Genomic DNA, 22220 nt, shown 5'->3' with positions numbered 1-22220 from the left:
AAATAAATAAATAAATAAATACAAGACAAGACAATACACCTGATCCCAAGGCTGTTGGATGAGAGACTGTGGATTGTAAAATGCACCTTTTACAGTTGAGGCAGAGTCTCAAGGTCACTGGAATGACCTGCCCCAGGCCACACATTAGCCTCTAACAGCTCTGGGTCCAGTTTTGCTTTTTCCACCGGTGCCCCAGCCAATCAGTTGGCATTGTTCGTAACCATAGCCACGTGAACTGTGGGCTTGCCGGGCAGCAGCCACTGCACTGGACAAGCGTTTCATGCACACTCCACCCTCTAGTCCCCACAACGTCCAACCAGGTAGGGTGGGCACTCGCTCTGCCCTTCCTTCTGCTGAGAGGAAGCCCAGGCTCTGATGGGTAAGAAGGAGCCTTCCAAAGCAAAGCCAGGTCTGTGTAGCCCAATGTCCAGGCCATAAACACTTGCCTGGCTCTGGCTTTGCTTATAGGCTTGTCTGATTCTACAAGCTTGTGGGTGTTTTCCCAGGCTCAGCCCAGGCTTGGCTGTGGATCACATAAAGGAAGAAAGTCAAGATGCTGCTCAGGGGCGGAGCCTGTGGGCAAGCACGCACACAGGGAAGACCCCTGCCCGATCCCGAGTCGGGAACCTTAGAAAGACCCCATGTGTGCTTGGGCATCATTGTGGGGAAGACTGGGCTGTGGAAAAACACTAGTGTTTGGGAATTTTGGGGAAGGAAAGCGATGGACAAGCGAAAGGGTGGGAAGGGGCTGGTTTCCTGCTGCCTCTGCTCTAAGAACACTATCTAGCAGGAAGGTTGTCCCGCGGGCCCATACTAGCCACCTCACAAAGCAGCGTCTGCGGTGGCTCACGCCTGTAATCCCAGCACTTTGGGAGGCCGAGGCCAGCGGATCATCTGAGGTCAGGAGTTCAAGACCAGCCTGGCCAACATGGTGAAACACCATCTATACAAATAATACAAAAAAATTAGCCGGGCGTGGTGGCGGGCGCCTGTAATCCCAGCTACTTGGGAGGCTGAGGCAGGAGAATCGCTTGAACCCGGGAGGCGGAGGTTGCAGTGAGCCGAGATCGCGCCATTGCACTCCAGCCTGGATGACAGAGCAAAAGTCGTCTCATTAAAAAAAAAAAAAAAAAAAAGGAAAGGAAAAAGAAAGCGGCGAGTGGAGCAGGGGGTTGGAGCTCTCTCTGAACTCAGTGTCCCCAGGTGACGAAACGCATGACACGTGCTTGGTGCGCTGCGAGCTCAGCTCAGCTCCTGGAGTTTCTGTGGCTCCTGTGGCCACAACGCCTGCAGCCTCGCGGGCAGATTCAGACCCACACTCAGCCCCAGCGCTTGGGGCTTGTCTTTACGCCCTTCTTTCCATCAGAGGCTGATGAATTCCCAACCCTGGGCCATGGGCTGAGTTCGACTCTCCCACAACTCCTCAGAGGCGCGTGTTTGGGGCCACTGGAATAAGCCCAGCACGAGCTGGGGTGTGGACAGCCTCCGGGGCCAGGCCGACTCTCCTGGGCTGCTGCGGACGGCAGGGGCGGGGCCGGGCTGTCGGCGGTAGGAGGGGCGGGGCCGGGCGAGAAGGGTCGGGGTGGGCTGCCGTTGGGCGGGGCTGCGCGGCGGAGGGCGGGGCCGGGCTGCGGTGGGTGGGCGGGGCGCACCGGGGAAAGTTCCGGGAAGGGCGGCAGCCGGCGGTTCCTGGGCGCGGAAGTTGCCGGCGGCCGCGCGGCCTCCCGGGCAGGCCTACAGCCATGTCCCGGGACCCGGGGTCGGGCGGCTGGGAGGGGACCCCGCGCGCAGCCGCCGCGCTCTGCACCCTGTACCACGAGGCCGGACAGCGGCTGCGCCGCCTGCAGGACCAGCTGGCCGCCCGCGACGCCCTCATCGCTCGCCTCCGCGCCCGCCTGGCCGCGCTGGAGGGGGACACCGCGCCGTCCCTGGTGGACGCGCTGCTGGAGCAGGTTGCGCGCTTCCGGGAGCAGCTTCGGCGGCAGGAGGGCGCCGCCGCAGAGGCCCAGATGCGCCAGGTACGAGGGCGGGCACCAGAGGGGCTGCGGGCGCCAGAGTGCGTGTGGCGGCCGCCGGGTCTTGGGTGGGTGAGCGGGCCCCGGGTCCTGACGGGTTGAGGGAGCACCAGGTGCTGGGTGTGAGGGGCCTGGGAAGTGAGGGGGTGCCGGGTCCTGGGTGGGTCAGCGGGCCCCGGGTCTTGAGGGGTTGAGGGAGTACCGGGTCCTGGGGTTGAGCGCGCCCGGGGTACTGAAGGGTTGAGGGGCCACCAGGTCCTGGGGGATTGAGGGGGTGCTAGGTCCTGGAGTTGAGGGGGCACCAGGTCCTGGGGGATTGAGGGGGTACCGGGTCCTGGGGTTGAGGGGGTACCAGGTCCTGGGGGGTGAGGGGGCCCTGGAGGGTGAGGCAGCCACGGTGGGTGAGGGGGCCACAGGTCTTGGTGGGGTGAGGGGGCTCTGGGTTTTGAGGGGGTTGAGGAAGTGCTGGGTCCTAGGGAGTGAGGGGTGCTGGGTCCTGGGGCGGAGAGGGGGCACTGGGTCCTGGGGGTGATAGGGCAACAGGTCTTGGAGGGTGAGGGGACCCTGGGTCCTAGGGGAGAGACGGGGACCAGGTCCTGAGAGGGGTAATGGGACACCACGGGCTGAGGTGTGCTGGGTCCTGGAGGGTGAAGGGGTGCCGGGTCCTGGGGGGTTTGAGGGGGGACCAGGTCCTGGTGGAGGTGAGGGGGCTCTGGGGCCTGGAGGGGGTGAGGGTGCCAGGTTCTGAAGGGGATAAAGGAATGCTGGAAACTGGGAGGTTGGGAGGGCACTGGGTCCTGGGGGATTGGTGAGGAGGAGGCGGCACTGGGTTCTGAGGAGGGGGGTTGGTGCAGTTCTTGGGTTCTGTGTGTGCTGTGTAGGTTCAGGTTGGTTCTTAGGGGTGTTTTGAAGTTCGTGTGTGGGAACACATTCTGAGGGTTGTGTGTGTGTAGTGTGTATGCTGTGTGTGTGTGTGTGTGTAGTGTGTATGTTCCGGTTGGTTCTTAGGGGTGTTTTGAGGTGTGTGTGGAGGAGACACATTCTGAGGGGTGTGTATGGTGTGTATGGTGTGTGTGTGTGTGTGTATGGTGTGTGTGTATGGTGTGTATTATGGTGTGTATGGTGTGTGTGTGTATGGTGTGTGTGTATTATGGTGTGTATGGTGTGTGTGTGTATGGGGGGTGTGTGTGTATGGTGTGTATGGTGTGTGTGTATGGTGTGTGTGTATTGTGTGTATGGTGTGTATGTGTATGGTGTGTGTGTATTATGGTGTGTATGGTGTGTGTGTGTATGGGGTGTGTGTGTGTATGGTGTGTATGGTGTATATGGTGTGTGTGTGTATGGTGTGTGTGTATTGTGTGTATGGTGTGTGTATGGGGTGTGTGTGTATGGTGTGTATGGTGTGTGTTGGTATGGGGTGTGTGTGTATGGTGTGTATGGTGTATGGTTTGTATGGTGTGTGTGTGTATGGGTGTGTGTATGGTGTGTATTGTGTGTGTATGGTTGTGTGTATGGTGTGTGTGTGTATGGTGTGTGTGTGTATGGTGTGTATTATGGTGTGTATGGTGTGTGTGTATGGTGTGTGTGTATTGTGTGTATGGTGTGTATGTGTATGGTGTGTGTGTATTATGGTGTGTATGGTGTGTGTGTGTATGGGGTGTGTGTGTGTATGGTGTGTATGGTGTATATGGTGTGTGTGTGTGTATGGTGTGTGTGTATTGTGTGTATGGTGTGTGTATGGGGTGTGTGTGTATGGTGTGTATGGTGTGTGTTGGTATGGGGTGTGTGTGTATGGTGTGTATGGTGTATGGTTTGTATGGTGTGTGTGTGTATGGGTGTGTGTATGGTGTGTATTGTGTGTGTATGGTTGTGTGTATGGTGTGTGTGTGTATGGTGTGTGTGTATGGTGTGTGTGTATGGTGTGTGTATGGTGTGTGTGGTGTGTGTGTGTATGGTGTGTGTGTGTATGGTGTGTGTGTATGGTGTGTGTATGGTGTGTATGGTGTGTGTGTATGGTGTGTATGGTGTGTATGGTGTGTGTGTATGGTGTATATGGTGTGTGTGTGTATGGTGTGTGTGTATTGTGTGTATGGTGTGTGTATGGGGTGTGTGTGTATGGTGTGTATGGTGTGTGTTTGTATGGGGTGTGTGTGTGTATGGTGTGTATGGTGTATGGTGTGTATGGTGTGTGTGTATGGGTGTGTATGGTGTGTATTGTGTGTGTATGGTTGTGTGTATGGTGTGTGTGTGTATGGTGTGTGTGTGGTATGTGTGTGTGGTGTGTGTGTATGGTGTGTGTATGGTGTGTGTATGGTGTGTATGGTGTGTGTGTATGGTGTGTGTGGTGTGTGTGTATGGTGTGTATGGTGTGTTTGTGTATGGTGTGTATGGTGTGTGTATGGTGTGTATGGTGTGTGTGTATGGTGTGTATGGTGTGTGTGTGTATGGTGTGTGTGTGTATGGTGTGTATGGTGTGTGTATGGTGTGTGTGTGTATGGTGTGTGTGTATGGTGTGTATGGTGTGTGTGTATGGTGTGTATGGTGTGTGTAGGGTGTGTGTGGTGTGTGTGTATGGTGTGTGTGTATGGTGTGTATGGTGTGTATGGTGTGTGTGGATGGTGTGTGGATGGTGTGTATGGTGTGTGTGGATGGTGTGTATGGTGTGTGTGTGTATGGTGTGTGTGTGTATGGTGTGTGTGTATGGTGTGTATGGTGTGTGTGGATGGTGTGTGTATGGTGTGTGTGTGTATGGTGTGTGTGTATGGTGTGTATGGTGTGTGTGGATGGTGTGTGTATGGTGTGTGTGTGTATGGTGTGTATGGTGTGTGTGCATGGTGTGTGTGTATGGTGTGTGTATGGTGTGTGGTGTGTGTGTACGGTGTGTGTGTATGGTGTGTATGGTGTGTGTGTATGGTGTGTGTGTATGGTGTGTGTATGGTGTATATGATTGTGTGTGTATGGTGTGTATGGTGTGTGTGTATGGTGTGTGTATGGTGTGTGTGTGTATGCTGTGTGTGTATAGTGTATATTGTGTGTGTGTATGGTGTGTATGGTGTGTGTGTGTATGAGGTGTGTGTATGGTGTGTGTATGTGTGTGTATGGTGTGTGTGTGTATGGGTGTATGGTGTGTGTGTATGGTGTGTGTGTATGGTGTTTATGGTGTGTGTGTATGGTGTGTATGGTGTGTGTATGGTGTGTGTGTATGGTGTTTATGGTGTGTGTGTATGGTGTGTATGGTGTGTGTGTATGGTGTGTATGGTGTGTGTGTATGTGTGTGTATGGTGTGTGTGTGTATGGTGTGTTTGTATGGTGTGTGTGTGTATGGTGTGTATGGTGTGTGTGTGTGTATGGTGTGTGTGTGTGTATCGTGTATATGGTGTGTGTATGGTGTGTATGGTGTATGTGTATGGCATGTGTGTATGGTGTGTGTGTAGTGTTTATGGTGTGTGTGTGTATGGTGTGTGTGTGTATGGTGTGTGTGTATGGTGTGTGTGTATGGTGTGTGTGTGTGTATGGTGTGTGTATGGTGTGTATGTGTGTATGGTGTGTATGGTGTGTGTGTGTGTGTATGGTGTGTGTGTGTATGGTGTATATGGTGTTTATGTGTATGGTGTGTGTGTATGGTGTGTGTATAGTGTGTGTGTATGGTGTGTGTGTATGGTGTGTGTATGGTGTGTATGTGTTTGGTGTGTGTGTGTGTTTGGTGTATATGGTGTGTGTGTGTATGGTGTGTGTGTATAGTGTGTATGGTGTGTGTATGGTGTGTGTGTGCACGCATATGTGTATCTTGGGTCCAAGGTCAATGTACTCATATTGTGTTCTGGAGTCCCTTACAGCCCTCACCCATACATGTGTCTTTCACTAGTGGCGCTTCAACTCTATGCTGGGAGCAATGGCAAATGCAGCCCCTGTGTCTGATAATGGACACAAATCCTAGGCTGGGTGCAGTGGCTCACACCTGTAATCCCAGCACTTTGGGAGGCCAAGGTGGGTGGGTCACAAGGTTGGGAGATCGAGACCATCCTGACTAACACGGTGAAACCCCGTGTCTACTAAAAATACAAAAAAGTAGCCAGGCATGGTGGACGCCTGTAGTCCCAGCTACTCGGGAGGCAGAGGCAGGAGAATGGTGTGAACCTGGGAGGTGGAGCATGCAGTGAGCCGAGATTGCGCCACTGCACTCCAGCCTGGACGACAGAGGGAGACTCCGTCTCAAAAAAATAGACACAAATCCTAACTTTCCTCTCTTTGTCCTTGTCTGTGATGTTTATGTCTGTGTTTGGTGATAAACTATAAGCACCACCACAGCAGTATGAGTAACGGTTTTTTTGTGCAATAGTCTTTGCAAGCATCTGGAACATTTGGGTGAGCTCTGGCGTCTGTTATTCCATTTGATTTATGGCTATTATCCTAGTTTTCCCAGGAAAGAAACTAAACCTGCAAAGGCAGTAGCCTGCAAAAGGTAGTTTTTGTTTCCAGGGTTGGCCCCACAGCCTAATTTTAGAGAGAAAAAGAAACATGCCTTTTAAAAAAAATTATAAAAGCAATTTTGAATATCTGAAAAATAAAGAGTAAAATAGCCACTGTAATCCCCCAGTGCAGGGATGACTAGTGTCAGTCTCTTGGCATGCCTTCTTCCTGTTTTTCCTCTGTGTACACTTGGCATGGCTATGTTCATGCTGTCTATACAGTTCTGCTTAATATTAGGTTGTCAGTATCTACATCATTTAAAATACTTTTAGCAGCCAGTGTCTCCACTACTGCACTCTCTCCCTCTTTCTGGAAGGTAGATCCCGACTCACTAGAGCAGAAGGGAAGTTTAGAGGTCCCCTGGTCTGCACCAACAGGTTTTAGAGTTGTGGACACCAGGAGCCACAGATGAGTACAGACCAAGGACCCAGAGGGCCACTCTGAACTCATCTCCAGAATGTTGGTGGGACAGAGGATGCAGGGACCTCACAACCAGAGCAGTATACTTGCAGTCTGGTGGCCATTGGTGTTCAGCTCACATGGGTCCCCTGTGTCCTACATATGTGGCCACTCACCAAGCAGCTTATTACAGCTTCCTGGTAGCCTCAGATAGAATTAGGTCTGTGGTCCCAGTATTACTGGCCCTGGTCCTGTCTTACCAGCATGTGAGCATGTAGGTTTTGTTCTGGGATTTTCATTTATTTATTTTGAGACAGGGTCTCACTCTGCCACCCAGGCTGGAGTGCAGTGGCACTAACACGGCTCACTGCAGCCTCAACCTCCTGGGTTTACGTGATCCTCCTGCCTCAGCCTCCCATACAGCTGGGACCACAGGAGTTTGCCATCACACCTGGCTAATTTTGTTTACTTTTTTTTTTTTTGTAGAGACAGAATGTTGCTGTGTTGCTCAGGCTGGTCTAGAACTCCTTCCTTCCAGTGATCCTCCTGCCTTGACCTTCCAAAGTGCTGGGATTACAGGCATGAGCCACCATGCCCAGCATGGGATTTTTAATTATTTAAGGAACATTTTTTTTTTTTTTTTTTGAGACGGAGTTTCGCTCTGTCGCCCAGGCTGGAGTGCAGTGGCCGGATCTCAGCTCACTGCAAGCTCCGCCTCCTGGGTTCACGCCATTCTCCTGCCTCAGCCTCCCGAGTAGCTGGGACTACAGGCACCCGCCACCTCGCCCGGCTAATTTTTTGTATTTTTTAGTAGAGATGGGGTTTCACCGTGTTAGCCAGCATGGTCTCGATCTCCTGACCTCGTGATCCGCCCATTTCGGCCTCCCAAAGTGCTGGGATTACAGGCTTGAGCCACCGCGCCTGGCCTATTTAAGGAACATTTTAATGATTTTTTTTTTTTTTTTTTGAGACGGAGTCTCGCTCTGTTGCCCAGGCTGGAGTGCAGTGGCCGGATCTCGGCTCACTGCAAGCTCTGCCTCCTGGGTTTACGCCATCCTCCTGCCTCAGCCTCCCGGGTAGCTGGGACTACAGGCGCCCGCCACCTCGCCCAGCTAGTGTTTTTGTATTTTTTAGTAGAGACGGGGTTTCACGGTGTTAGCCAGGATGGTCTCGATCTCCTGACCTCGTGATCCGCCCATCTCGGCCTCCCAAAGTGCTGGGATTACAGGCTTGAGCCACCGCGCCTGGCCCATTTTAATGATTTAGTTGTGTTTGTTTGTTTTAGAGACAGGGTCTTGCTCTGTGACACTGCCACCTGGGCTGGAATGCCTTGGGGCCATCATAGCTCACTGTAACCTTGAACTCCTGGGCTCAAGCAGCCCTCTCGTCACAGCCTCCCGAGTGGCTAGGACTCTAGGTGAAGAGCCCACCACAAGGACTATGAGCCACCACACCTGGCTACCTTTTTAAGTTGTTATAGAGATAGGGTCTCATTATGTTGCCCAGGCTGGTCTCAAACTCTTGGCCTCCAGGGATCCTCCTGTCTCGGCTTCCCAAAGTGCTGGGATTATAGGCATGAGCCACTGTGCCTGGCCTTATCTGGAATCTTATGCAATTACATACTTATTGCTCATCCCAACATTCAATCTGAGGTCAATCACGGAACCTGTGGAAGAATGGAGAGGTGTGTCACCTCCTGTAGGCCCTGGGTTCACTGAGGTGGCAGTGCAGAGTCAAAGACACAGCAGGAAGCAAGCTGTGGCTAGGTTGCCCTCATCTATGGCCGTGTTAGTGAGGCCGTTAGGAGCAGGAACCCTGGACCGATAGGGACTGAGGGCTCCCAGAGAGAGCGCTGAGGCTCGGGGAGTGGAGGAGCTGACCAGTGCATCTGTGATCAAGCTGTGGTCAGTGTGTGACGGGGCAAGATCAGGCCAGAGAATTGTGGTCCTCACTGCAGCCACAGCTGGACTTAAGACCTTACCTCATCTGTAACACAAGACCTGAGTGGATAGCTCTGCAAAGCCTCCGGTTAATACTTTCTGGAATAATGGCACCAATTCATTGTGCAACCTGTTACTGCCCAAGCCCCTCTTGTCACCACTCTAGGGACCAGCTTCATAGGCTTTGCCTGGTCCTGGCTTATCAGCCCCCTTTCCCTTCCAGCTGAGCTTAGCTTTGCTTTGCTTGCTTTCTTGGCTCTTTCTTTCTTTTCTTTTCTCTTCTCTTCTTTTCTTTCTTTCCTTCTTTGTTCCTTTTTTTTTTTTTTTAGACTGAGTCTTGCTCTGTCACCAGGCTGGAGTGCAGTGGCACGATCTTGGCTCATTGCAACCTCCATCTCCTGGGTTCAAGCGATTCTCCTGGCTCAGCCTCCTGGGTAGCTGGGATTACAGGCGCCCACCACCACGCTTGGCTAATTTTTTGTATCTTTTTTTTTTTTTGAGACGGAGTCTCGCTCTGTCGCCCAGGCTGGAGTGCAGTGGCCGGATCTCGCTCACTGCAAGCTCCACCTCCCGGGTTTACGCCATTCTCCTGCCTCAGCCTCCCGAGTAGCTGGGACTCTAGGCGCCTGCCACCTCGCCCGGCTAGTTTTTTGTATTTTTTAGTAGAGACGGGGTTTCATCGTGTTAGCCAGGATGGTCTCGATCTCCTGACCTCGTGATCCGCCCGTCTCGGCCTCCCAAAGTGCTGGGATTACAGGCTTGAGCCACCGCGCCCGGCCAATTTTTTGTATCTTTAGTAGAGATGGAGTTTCACCATGTTGGCCAGGCTGGTCTTGAACTCCTGACCTCGTGATCTACTCACCTCAGCCTCCCAAAGTGCTGGGATTATAGGCGTGAGCCACCACACCCAGCCACTTGCCTTGTTTCTTTCTTCCTTTCTTTTCTTTTCTCCTCCCCTCCTTTCCCCTCCCCTCTTTTTGACAGGGTCACTCCGTTGCCCAGGCTGGAGAGCAGTGCCATGATCATAGCTCACTGCAGCCTTGACCTCCCAGGCTTAAGTGATCCTCCTGCCTCAGCCTCCCAAGTAGCTGGGACTACAGGTGCTCGCCACCCTGCCTGGCTAACGTTTTTTGTATTTTTTGTAGAGACCGGGTTTTGCCATGTTGCCCAGGCTAGTCCCAACCCTTGGGCTCAAGTGATCCTCCCATCTTGGCCTCCCAAAGTGTTGGGATTACAGGCTTTGGGAGAATACGCTTCTGTTGTTTAAGACACCAAGTTTGTGGTACTTTGTTACAGCAGCCCTGTAAGCCAAGAGGCCATTGTGCCTCTTTTTTTTCTTTTTTAATTTTTTTTTTTTTAGACGGAATCTGGCTCTGTCACCCAGGCTGGAGTGCAGTGGTGTGATCTTGGCTCACTGCAAGCTCCACCTCCCGGGTTCACTGCAAGCTCCACCTCCCGGGTTCACACCATTCTCCTGCCTCAGCCTCCTGAGTAGCTGGGATTACAGGCGCCCGCCACCACACCCGGCTAATTTTTCTATTTTTAGTAGAGATGGGGTTTCACCGTATTAGCCAGGATGGTCTCGATCTTCTGACCTCGTGATCCGCCCGCCTCGGCCTCCCAAAGTGCTGGGATTACACGTGTGAGCCACCGTGCCCGGCCTGTGCCTCTTGTTTTTAAGGCCAATCCATAAGACTATGAATAGAGCTGTTGACACTTTTGTTCTGCGCGTGGAGCGTGGAGTTGTGGGTCCCAGCGACATGCTTTCCTGAGAGATGGCCGCCCCGTTGCTGACTAGTCCATGTGCTGTGCCCGTGTGTGTAGAGCCACAACTCCAGCACATACCTTGCTTTCTGGCCACAGTGGTCGAGGTGCTGTTGTGTCCTAAGAACTGTTACTAACTGGACAAGGCACTCAGGTAAACCAGCGCACATCTCTGCAACTTCAGAGCCAGGGACAAATGCCAGAACCTTGGGGGCTGGAGGGGTGTTGGGGCCCTGCATGCTGCTAAGGGGAGGATATGTGGGGCAGCCGTTGGCAGGGCTGGTCTGCCCCCATGGGTTGAGCATAGAGCCTGGGTCTTCCTGTGTCTCTGTATGGCCCAGTGATATTCCCATTTACTGGGCATCTGTGTGGGGCTGGGCTCAGTGTTGAGTACTAAGGTGGGAGGTGAGAGAGAGCCGCCCGTCAGGATCTCTGGGCTGTGGGCCTGCCGCCCTCCTGTTGGTGGGTCGTTTGCTTCTCCTGCTGTCAGCATTTGACCAGCGTAAGAAGGAGGCTCCGAAATCAGATTTTACCTGGGCACAGTGACTCCTGCTGAGGCAGGAGGAGGATTGCTTGAGGCCAGGAGTTCAAGACCAGCCTAGGCAACATAGCAACACCCTGTCTGTATTGAAAAAAAAAACAGAAACAGAAGTCGGGTTTTGCCCCAAGTCTTTTATCCCTGAAGAGGGTCTCACTGTCACCCAGGCTAGAGTGCACTGACACCATCACGGCCCACTGCAGCGTTGACCTCGAGCCTGTGGTCCCAGCTATTTGGGAGGCTGAGATGGGAGGATCGCTTGGGCCCAGGAGTTCGAGGCTTTGGTGAGCTTTGATTTACTCTACTGCAGCCTCGGTGTCAGAGCGAGACCCTGTCTCAAAAAAAAAAAAAAAAAAAAAAAAGAAAAAGAATAATCAGGGTTCCTGCAGTAATAGGGCTTAGTATTTTGTTCCATTGTGATGAGAACATTCTAGGTTCCCGGTCTCTGTTTCTTCTCACCTCAAGTACTAGAGACAGAGGCTGGACCCTTCTGCCGCTTCTGGGGGAAGCTTGGGCTCCTCCCTGACTTTTCTGAAACTGTTTCTTCACTTGTGGGATGGACTAGTTGTGCCTGCTTCACCTCCTTCATGTAATGTACTGTTTATTTTGGAGGAGTCTTTGAAAATGGAAAAGCACAAATTTAAGGCCAGGTGTTAAAAAATTGTCAGGTCAGATGTGGTGGCTCTTGCCTGTAATCCCAGCACTTTGGGAAGCTGAGGCAGGCAGATCACTCAAGTCCAGGACCAGCCTGGGCAACATGGTGAAACCTTGTCTCTACAAAAAATAGAGAAATTAGCTAGGTACAGTGGCCTGCACTTGTTGTCCAACTCATTAGGGTGCTGAGGCAAGGGGATCACTTGAACTTGGGAGGTCGAGGCTGCAGTGAACCATGATGGCACCACTGTACTCCAGCCTGGGTGACAGGGCAAGCCCCTGTCTCAAAAAAAATTGTCATTTTAAGAACCTTTTTCATTTCTTTAAGAAGTAATTGGGGTTGGGTGTGTTAATTTCCTAGAGCTGCTGTAACAAAGTAACACAAACGGGGGGGGGGGGGTGCGGGGGGAGGGGTAAGCTTCCACCAACAGCAATGTAATCTTTCACAGTTCTAGAGGCCAGAAGCCGGAAACGAAGGCATCGGCTCTCTCTGAAGGTCCTAGGGAAGAACGCGCTTCCTCGCCTCTTCAGCTTCCTGTGGGGGCCGCCAATCATTGGTGTTCCTTGGCCTTTATCTACAAGACAAGATGTCACTCATATCTTTGTTGTCACATGGCCTCCTTCTGTGTGTCTGTCCAGACTTCCGTCTTCTTCTTAGGACACCAGTCCCGTCCTAATCCAGTTTGTCCTCACCTTAACTAATTACATCTGCAAAGACCCTATCTCTAAATAAGGTTTCGTTCCCAGATACTGGGGAATGGGGGGTTTGGTTGTGGACATCTTTTGGGGGTTGCCCACTACAGTGGAGTTTCTACCTTTCCTATCAAAAAAGTGCTTGGAATTGCCACTTTGATAATTTGATGAAAACTGCATGTAGTGGCTTGAGCCTGTAGTCCCAGCTATTCCGGAGGCTGGGGTGGGGGGATTTGCCTGAGCCTAGGAGTTGAAGACCAGCCTGGGCTATATATAGCGAGACCCTCATTTCAAAACAACATCTTGATGATACGAAATCTAAAATGATGTGCTTGCTTGTGAAAACAGAATTTGGCGGGGTACGGTGGCCCACACTGTCATCCCAGCACTTTGGGAAGCCAGGGCGGCTGAATTGCTCGAGTCCAGGAGTTCAAGACCAGCCTGAGCATCACAGCAAAACCCTGTCTCTACAAAATACAAAAATGTTAGCCAGGCACAGTGGCACGTGCTGTAGTCCCAGCTACTCAGGTTAGGATGGAGAATCGCTTGGGCCTGGGGAGGCCGAGGCTGCAGGGAGCCATGATTATGCCACTGCACTCTAGCCTGGGTGACAGTGAGACCCTGCCTCAAAAAAAAAAAAGGGCTGGGCATGGTGGCTCACGCCTATAATCCTAGTACTTTGGGAGGCCGAGGCGGGCAGATCACCTGAGGTCAGGAATTCAAGACTAGCCTGGCCAACATGGTGAAACCTTGTCTCTACTAAAAATACAAAAATTGGGCCAGGCGCGGTGGCTCACGCCTGTAATCCCAGCACTTTGGGAGGCCGAGGTGGGTCGATCACGAGGTCAGGAGATCGAGACCATCCTGGCTAACACAGTAAAACCCCATCTCTACTAAAAGTACAAAAAATTAGCTGGGCATGGTGGCGGGCACCTGTAGTCTCAGCTACTCGGGAGGCTGAGGCAGGAAAAAGGCGTGAACCTGGGAGGCGGAGCTTGCAGTGAACCGAGATTGTGCCACTGCACTCCAGCCTGGGTGAGAGCAAGACTCTGTCTCAAAAAAAAAAAAAATACAAAAATTAGCCGGGTGTGGTGGTGGGCGCCTATAATTCCAGCTACTGTGGAGGCTGAGGCAGGAGAATCACTTGGATCTGGGAGGTGGAGGTTGCAGTGAACCGAGATCATGCCACTGCACTCCAGCCTGAGCAACAGAGTGAGACTCTGTCTCAAAAAAAAAAAAAAAAAAAAAATTTTAAGATGAAGTTTCAGAACAGAACATTGTAGGCTGAAAAACTCCAGAGTTAATAGTTCAAATGCCCGACTTCTGAGTGAGTAATTGTTAGTTCAGATGCCCGACTTTGGAGTGAGTGTGTTTGTGTCTGGTGCTGGGGCATCCATGCCAGGTCTCCTTTTGGTTTCTGAACATTTGCTCTCAACACTGCTTCTTTTAATTCAGTAAACTGTGCTTTTAAATCTTCCACTTAGGAAATTGAGAGGCTGACTGAACGACTAGAAGAAAAAGAGAGGGAGATGCAGCAGCTACTGAGCCAGCCCCAGCACGAGCGAGAGAAGGAAGTCGTCCTGCTACGGAGGAGCATGGCGGAAGGGGAGCGCGCCCGGGCCGCCAGTGATATCCTGTGCCGCTCCTTGGCCAACGAGACCCATCAGCTACGGAGGACGCTGACCGCCACTGCCCACATGTGTCAGCATCTGGCCAAGTGTCTGGATGAACGACAGCATGCACACAGGAATGTGGGGGAGAGAAGTCCTGACCAGGTAGGCCACCGTGTAAGATTGTGGTGAAGAACCCTGTGTACTGGGAGCATTGCCTACAGGCCCCGATCACAGAGGCCAGGGGCTGTCCCAGAACCCAGTCTGTTCTCAGCAGCGAGAGTCAGCTGACGGGACAAAGCTCGCTCATCCAAGGGTTTCTTTTAAAATGATGGAACATGCACAGTGTAATAGGAAAGCAGGCAGCCACCGCACTGCCCAGCACCAGGCCTGTAGCTGACCCTGCTCCCAGGTGGGAGGTGGCACCTGGCTTTCATCTGCCTCAGCTGAGGATGAGGAGGAAGACATGAGGGTGGCAGAGCTGCATGGAGGAAGTGCAGTCACATCCTCCTCATCTGAGGAAACTGAAGCAGAGCCGGGTGGTACTGCTGGGGACAGGGAGTGCCTCCAGTTCCACACCCAGAACTCCCGGAAGGACCGTGAGTCGCCTTCTGCAGGCTCAGTGTGTCTGAGTGGATCTGGGCACAGCTGGAACCGCCATCTCCAAAGCTGGCGTTAGGCATGTCCTTGCCAGCAGCGCGACCTCCCACAAGCTTGGAGACCTGTCTCAGGGTCACAGCCTCCTCATCAAAGCAGGGGACAGCGGTGCCAGGTGACAGTGAGGGCCAAAGAAGGGTTCACTGGACCTCCAGGATAGGCTGGATCTGGGCTGTAGCTCTCTGTGGGGTCCAGTGGGAGAGAGAGGAACTGTGGGAGTTTCAGCATCAGGAGAAACCAGGAGGCTCCTAGGCAGAAGAGTAGGGAGCAGCGGCCACGGCATGTGTGTGCCAGGTGCTGTGGCCAGTGTGAGCCAGCCACCTTCCATCTCGCTGGTGCCCGTGGTGTCTGTGTGTGGCAGGCGGGGAAATGGAGGCACTCTGTGCACATCCCACCCAGGCTGAGGTGCCACCGCACTCGCACTGCCGGGCACAGGGCCTCTCGCTCGAGTCCTTTCTAGGCAGTTCTCTGAGGCAGCACCAAGGTTCATGCAGAAACACACACGCTGGGATGTTCTGCGTCAGACAGTACCTCCCGCACCCATCGGCAGCCTCACCAAGGCGCCTACTGGGGAGAAGCTTGGTCTGAGAACTGCCCACCTCAGCTGGGTGGATTCCAGGCGGGGAACCTCAGAGAGGACACAGCCGCATTCAGAAACCAAAGGAAAGTGCCATCGGGGCGGAGGCCGGTGTTCTGGTCTGATTTTGAGTCAGTGTGTCATTTCCCTCTGGGGAGTTGAAAGGAGCCACACACAGTGTTGAGCCTGAGGCGGGGGTGGGGCCAGTGGCAGCGTAGGCCCTCGTCACAGTCTCTAAATAAGTGTCACTTCTCAGCCCTGAACTCAGCTGAGTCACCCGGGGCTTCCCGGTGTAGGCTGCGTTAGGACATGCACTTCCTTTGTCACTCGGGGGGAATTCTCAAAAATTATGTCACTGATATACAGTCAGAATTCTAGAGTACACACGAGTTTCATGAGACTTTTCGTTCAGGTCTCTAGTTGTTAGTGGGGGTTGGTTTGGGCTGTGGCCTCCATGACTCCTGACCCTGCGTGGGGCAGAGGTTAGATTGCTGTGTCCAGAATCACCTGGTTGAACCCGATTGTCTGCAGACAGGACAGTGTCATGGGCTCCAAAGGAGGTAAGCAGGGTGCATGGCCAGGCCCACCCTGGGCAGCTGAGAGCCCCCTCGCTGGAGATCCTCTGGTTTACAATGGGATTCGGCTTCCTGCCCTCCCTGCTGTCTATGATAATGGCAAACCTCTGGCAAAGAGAAGACTTGATCATGTCTGGTGTGCCAATCCCTGTAGACATTATGACTTTAGAATATTTACATTCCAAATATTTAAAAGACAAACAGCTCAAACTGGTAGGTAGGATGGGATAAGGACGGTGTCAAAGGTGATGTGGCCTGAAGACCCTCCGTCTGGGCTCTGGCCTGGGCCTGGTAGGGGTGGGCCTGGGCAGGGAGAAGGTGGTCCCTTGTCCCTGCTTTGCTTCTCTACCAAATGAATGATCACTAACCGCTGCCTTGGGGGATGCAGTGATCATCTGTGGCCTCAGCCTCTGGGTCTAGCTTTCTCCCCTCTTGCTGTGACAGATTGTCTTCTCTCTGTCCCTTCCTCATGCAGTCAGAACATACAGGTGGGCACACCTCTGTCCAGAGTGTTATTGAGAAGTTGCAGGAAGAAAATCGACTGTTAAAACAGAAGGTGACTCACGTGAGTGTCTTTCACATTTTGTTTGAGAACACGCGGCTTACAAACTGTGAGTGAGGGTTCTTTCCTTGGCTGAGGCCCAGAGGTTGCCCCCGCCCTCTGGCCACTATGACTTGATACACACAGTCCCTAGAGACTGGACTTTTTTGCTTAAAACGACGTACAGGATATGTCCTGTCCGTCTCCATCCCCTAAAATTAATCCACAAGTCAGTAAAGGAGATGCAAGAATTAGCAGCAGGAGGTACCTTTTCTAAGACAGAAAAGCGAGGTGGGTGGATCACGAGGTCAGGAGATCGAGACCACGGTGAAACCCCGTCTCTATTAAAAATACAAAAAAATTAGCCGGGCGCGGTGGTGGGCGCCTGTAGTCCCAGCTACTTGCAGTGAGCCGAGATCGCACCACTGCACTCCAGCCTGGGCGACAGAGTGAGACTCTGTCTCAAAAAAAAAAAAAAAAAGGCCGGGCGCGGTGGCTCAAGCCTGTAATCCCAGCACTTTGGGAGGCCGAGGCGGGCGGATCACAAGGTCAGAAGATCGATACCACAGTGAAACCCCGTCTCTACTAAAAATACAAAAAAAAAATTAGCCGGGCACGGTGGCGGGCGCCTGTAGTCCCAGCTACTCAGGAGGCTGAGGCAGGAGAATGGCGGGAACCCGGGAGGCGGAGCTTGCAGTGAGCCGAGATCGCGCCACTGCACTCCAGCCTGGGCAACAGCGTGAGACTCCGTCTCAAAAAAAAAAAAAAAAAAAAAAAGCAAAGCTGCACCAAGTGCACCTCTGTTTATGCTGGTTGCGTACGGGTGTCATCACGGTGCCTCGGGATTCTCTAGTGGGCCTAGTGTCTGCTCTCTACAGAACAGGGAGGGGCAGCTTCCATTTAAGAGGAAACGCTCACTCAGCAAATCACTGCTGATGAATAGTCCCCCTGGGTGTGGCTTGAGCAGCTCTGTCAGCTGCCGTCGCCGTGAGCTTTCCGGCTCCACCTCCTCAGGTTGAAGACCTCAATGCCAAGTGGCAGCGCTACGACGCCAGCAGGGACGAATATGTGAGGGGGCTCCATGCGCAGCTCAGGGGGCTGCAGACCCCACATGAGCCCGAGCTGATGAGGAAGGAGATCTCCCGGCTCAACAGACAATTGGAAGAGAAAATAAACGACTGTGCAGAAGTGAAGCAGGAGCTGGCGGCCTCCAGGACGGCCCGGGATGCTGCACTGGAGCGGGTGCAGATGCTGGAACAGCAGGTGTCTGTCCCTCGGGCTCTGGACGGCACCAACCAGATGGCTGCTGGCTGGTGGTGGCCAAAATCATGGGACAGGCTGGGCTGAAGGCTTGGTGGCACTGAGTGGGCAGTGGTCATGGTGGGGGAGAAGCCTGGGGGGCACTTTCTCTTTGCTTGAGCAGAAATGTGTGTCTCGCCTCTTCAGATTCTCGCTTACAAGGATGACTTCATGTCAGAAAGGGCCGATCGGGAACGGGCTCAAAGTAGGATTCAAGAACTGGAGGAGAGGGTCAGCTCTCTGCTGCACCAGGTGTCCTGGAGACAGGTAGAGTCTGACGGCGTTTTTCTTCCTGCTTAGGTTTAGCGTTTTTGTTTTCCTTCTCATGAGTTTAGAGCCTTTCTGTGTCTGCCAAGGCCCTGATTTGCTGGTGATGAGGGTTGTGGTGGGCCCCTCCCTGCTCTGGGGAGAGCCACCTGGCCTAGTACCTGGGCGTGGTCATGGAAAGCTTCCCTGTTACACTGTTTAGTTATGGAGGAGGCTGGCATGGCGGCCTGAGGACAGGTGGCTGTTCTCAGGGCCCGTCCGTCACTGTCATGCAGTCAGAGGGCATGTCTCGGGCCTCAAAGCGTGAGCTCCATACATGTCCTGACCTGTCTGTGAGGCGGGAACCCTGCTTACCCTCTCACGTAGATATGATGGCCCTGGGTGTCCAGTAACATCCCCCAGCTCAGCCTGGCACGTGGAGCTGGGCCTTGCAGGCCAGGGGCCCCTCACTCCACCCCTGGGCTCAGTGCTCTTCCTACCATGGGGTACCTTGAGGGAGACCTGGCGTGAATGGGAACCAGTGAGGTTCTTCAGTGTATGACCCATGGCCTCTTCCTTCTCCTCACTGACGTGCTTTGCAAAACTCCAGAAGTGCTGGGCGCAGTGGCTCACGCCTGTAATCCCAACACTTTGGGAGGCCAAGGCGGGAGGATCATGAGGTCAGGAGATCGAGACCATCCTGGCTAACACGGTGAAACCCCATCTCTACTAAAAATACAAAAAATTAGCAGGACGTGATGGTGGGCGCCTGTAGTCCCAGCTACTTGGGAGGCTGAGGCAGGAGAATAGTGTGAACCTGGGAGGCGGAGCTTGCAGTGAGACGAGATCGAGCCACTGCACTCCAGCCTGGGCGACAGAGCCAGACTCGGTCTCAAAAAAAAAAAAATCCAGGAGAAGTTTGTTTATTTAGCTCCTCATCAAGTATCTAACACAATTTTGGCCCTGGGAATGGCCCTGGGCCCCACTCAAAGAGCTTCCTCTCCTGGCATAGCCTGAACAGTAGTGATACCTCTTGAGAAACGATGCACCCCGGGCTGGAGCTGGGAGGCCAAGCTGAGCTGCCCCGTGTTTCAGGGTGTGAACAGGGATCGTGGGGCTGTGAGGCCACCCCACTGCCCTGCTCCAAGCAGCCACTGGGCCTCAGTGGCTTCAGATTCTCTGCTTGAAGGGCACAAGAGAGTCACGGTGGACACCTTTTCTAACACACCCTTGGACTAAGTCTGCAGCAGAGGGCTAGACACAGGCAGCTGTTTGTACTTGTGCATGAGGGAGGAGGAACCTGGCGGGGCACTGTGTCTTCCTCCGTTAAGTTCACAGGCTGACAAGGAGGCACTGGAGGCTTCACCAGCCACAGCAGGCCCTGCCTCGAGCCCCTGCCCAGCCCCCGCAGCCTTCTTGGCATCACAGAATGGAATGTGTATGGGTGGCTCCCCATCCCCCAATTTCAGATTCTCCTAAGTCCCTGGCACAGGGATTCTTCAGCATGTCCCCTAGGCAGGAATGGGAACATCTTGCAACAGACCTACATGTGGGTTTTCCTGGGATTTGGTTTTGCCTGTGGGTTTTCCTGGGATTTGGTTTTGCCTGTGGGTTTTCTGGCCTTCACGAATTCAAGGAAGCATGTGATTTGGATTGAAGGATCACTGTTGGTACAATCATGAGGATGGTCTCAGGCCACCTCTCAAGATTTCGGACCCGAGGAACTGGTTCCAGACTTGCAGGCCCAGATTCTTACCCCTGAGGGTCAAGTTTCTGGTGGGGCCTGCAGACTTTGTACTAAGTGGCCTCTGTGTCCCTTTCAACAGTAGCCTGTGGCCCCTCGAGGGTTGCTCAGTCCCTAGGTGGCACAGCCAGGGACAGTGGTGCTGAAGCTTGGGTGATAAGCTGTAGTCCCACTGGGAAAGTCCACATTCAGACAGGAAGTGGAAGCACCAAGGCCTACTGGAATGAAGTTCGCAGACAAGCAGTGAGGGCTGCAGGCTGCGGTGCTTCAGGACGGATGTTTGGAGAACGCATGCCAGGCTGTGCCAAGTGGTTGGTGGGGCCAAGCCAGGGATACCTCTTGCTGCTACTGAAGGACCTCCTGAGCCCCAGAGTGCTGAGCACCCCAAGCCCCACAGAGGAGGTACAGAGTAGGGTTTGGACTCAGTTTTCCCAGCTCCCCACCAGAGGCTCTGCCACCTCCACTCTGTAGTGGTGTGTGGGCTACATCATCAGGGCCAACTTATCAGTCGGGTCTCCTAGGGCCGATGGGTCCAACTGAACAGGACTTCCACCAAGGGGTTACGGAGTGGACCATACTAGGGCCTGTTTCTTCATGAGCGCATGAGGGAGCGTGGGTGCGATCTCCTCAGTCATTCACTGAGCACCCCCTTGTCTGGGCTCTGGGGCACAGCAGGAAGCAAAGTGAGGGACTGAAGTTCCGCTCAGGGAGAGATGAAGTACCTCTAGTTGCTGGAACCTGAGACCAGACTTTGTGACCTTCAGCACAGCCCATGTAAATAGACCCTTTGCCTTTTCTCCAGGATTCTCAGGAGCCAGACGCCTGCCGGATCCATGCTGGAAGCAAAGCTGCCAAGTACTTGGCCACCGATGCATTGGAGCTTATGGTGCCTGGTGGCTGGAGGCCTGGGACTGGGGCCCAGCAGTTGGAACCCCCTGCAGAGGGCGGGCATCCTGGCATGGCCCAGAGAGGCCAGGGGGACCTTCAGTGCCCTCACTGCCTGGAGTGCTTCAGTGACGAGCAAGGTGAAGAGCTCCTCAGGCATGTGGCTGAGTGCTGCCAGTGACTGAGACTCACCCGTGCCCTTACGGCCCCCTGGCCCGGTGCAGCTGCCCTCAGGGACAGGGTGGGTACTCTCAGATGCCATGGGTTGAGCTCTCCTGAGATCCAAGGCCCCTAAATAGGTGCGGGGCACTGTGATCATTCCCGTTGGTCCCCCTTTGGCTATGGAACAGGCTGGGTCACAGGGAACTGCCAGTGAGGCTGGAGGCTGGAGGTGGAGATGGGGTTAGGAACATCTGGCAGAGGGAGGTCCTGGTCTGTGTCTCCATCAGGCTGAAGCCAGAGCAATCTAGTGCTAGCGTACCAGCCCCTCCCCTAGCCTGCACCTGGGCATGCCGCAGCTTGCCAGAAAGGGGTGGCTGCCTATGGGGGTCACTTGTATGGTCCTTAGGGTGGAAGCCCCATCCTGTTCTGTAGCATAAGGTGTCTCCTCTCTGCCTTGAACCAGGAGGTTTGTCCAATGGAGCATTGCGGCTGTGCATCACACTAGGGGGGCCGCCCCCGCCATTGCAGAGCCGCATGTCTGCCCTGAGAAACTGCATCGCAGTAGCACTGTCATCTGTCCGGAAGTTAAAGCACACTTACTCTATCCACCTATTTTTATAATAAACGTTCTTGCTACTGTGACTGCTCTGAGAATGTGTGTTGGAAGCTGGGGTGCAGGGACTGAGCAGTATTGACAGCAGCTGGCACGGGAAAACGCTCCTGCTGTTGCCTTCTCCCAAGGCACCAAGACAAGGGGGTGAGTGGGAGCCTGGCTGTGTTAGGGTTCTTTAGAGGGACAGAACTAATGGAATAGATAGATCCATAAAGGGGAGTGTGTTAAGTATCGACTCACACGATCACAAGTTCCCACAATAGGCCATCTGCGGGCTGAGGAACAAGGAGAGCCAGTCCAAGTTTTGAAACTGAAGAACGTGGAGTCCCATGTTCAAGGGCAAGATGTAGGCTGGGAGGCCAGGCCAGTCTCTCCTTTCACGTTTTTCTGCCTGCTTATATTCTAGCAGCACTGGCAGCTGATTAGATGGTGCCCACCCACACTGAAGGTGGGTCTGCCTTTCCCAGCCCGGTGACTCAAATGTTAATCTCCTTGGCAACACCCCCACAGACACGCCCAGGATCAATACTTCGTATCCTTCAATCCAAAAGTTGACACTCAATATTAACCATCACGAGTCCACCCCTTGTCAACTTGAACCCATACATATTCCTGAGATAATAATCTTCAAATAAAGACAAAAATAAAGTCACATCTAACATAATACAACGATCCTTCATATAACCGGAAATGCACCAATCCCCAACCCAAATACTATTACATAAAGGTACCAATACTTTTTTTTTGAAATGAGAGTTTCACTCTGTTCCCCAGGCTGGAGTGCAGTGGTACAATCTTGGCTCACTGCAACCTCCGCCTCCCGGGTTCAAGCGATTCT

General features: G+C 53.3%; 1 protein-coding gene across 3 annotated transcripts; it reads left to right on the top strand.

Annotated features, from left to right (window-relative positions):
• The first annotated feature begins 1621 nt into the window (after positions 1-1621).
• Positions 1622-21411, top strand: TNIP2 (TNFAIP3 interacting protein 2). 3 transcript variants are annotated; one of them, XM_015137874.3, is made up of 7 exons: positions 1622-2018; positions 13958-14248; positions 16368-16457; positions 17448-17696; positions 17880-17999; positions 20525-20747; positions 21233-21411. In XM_015137874.3, the coding sequence occupies exons 1-7, from the start codon at positions 1743-1745 to the stop codon at positions 21388-21390; spliced, it is 1407 nt and encodes a 468-aa protein (XP_014993360.2). In that variant the 5' UTR covers positions 1622-1742; the 3' UTR covers positions 21391-21411. The 3 variants fall into 3 exon arrangements, with proteins under 3 accessions (XP_014993360.2, XP_014993361.2, XP_014993363.2); XM_015137875.3 differs by lacking the exon at positions 21233-21411 and having other exon boundaries at positions 20525-20925; XM_015137877.3 differs by lacking the exons at positions 17448-17696; positions 21233-21411 and having other exon boundaries at positions 20525-20925.
• The last annotated feature ends 809 nt before the right edge of the window (positions 21412-22220 follow it).

Source organism: Macaca mulatta, chromosome 5, assembly GCF_049350105.2.
Source record: "Macaca mulatta isolate MMU2019108-1 chromosome 5, T2T-MMU8v2.0, whole genome shotgun sequence".
NCBI classification, from domain to species: Eukaryota; Metazoa; Chordata; class Mammalia; order Primates; family Cercopithecidae; genus Macaca; species Macaca mulatta.
This window is presented reverse-complemented; position numbering and strand designations above follow the sequence as displayed.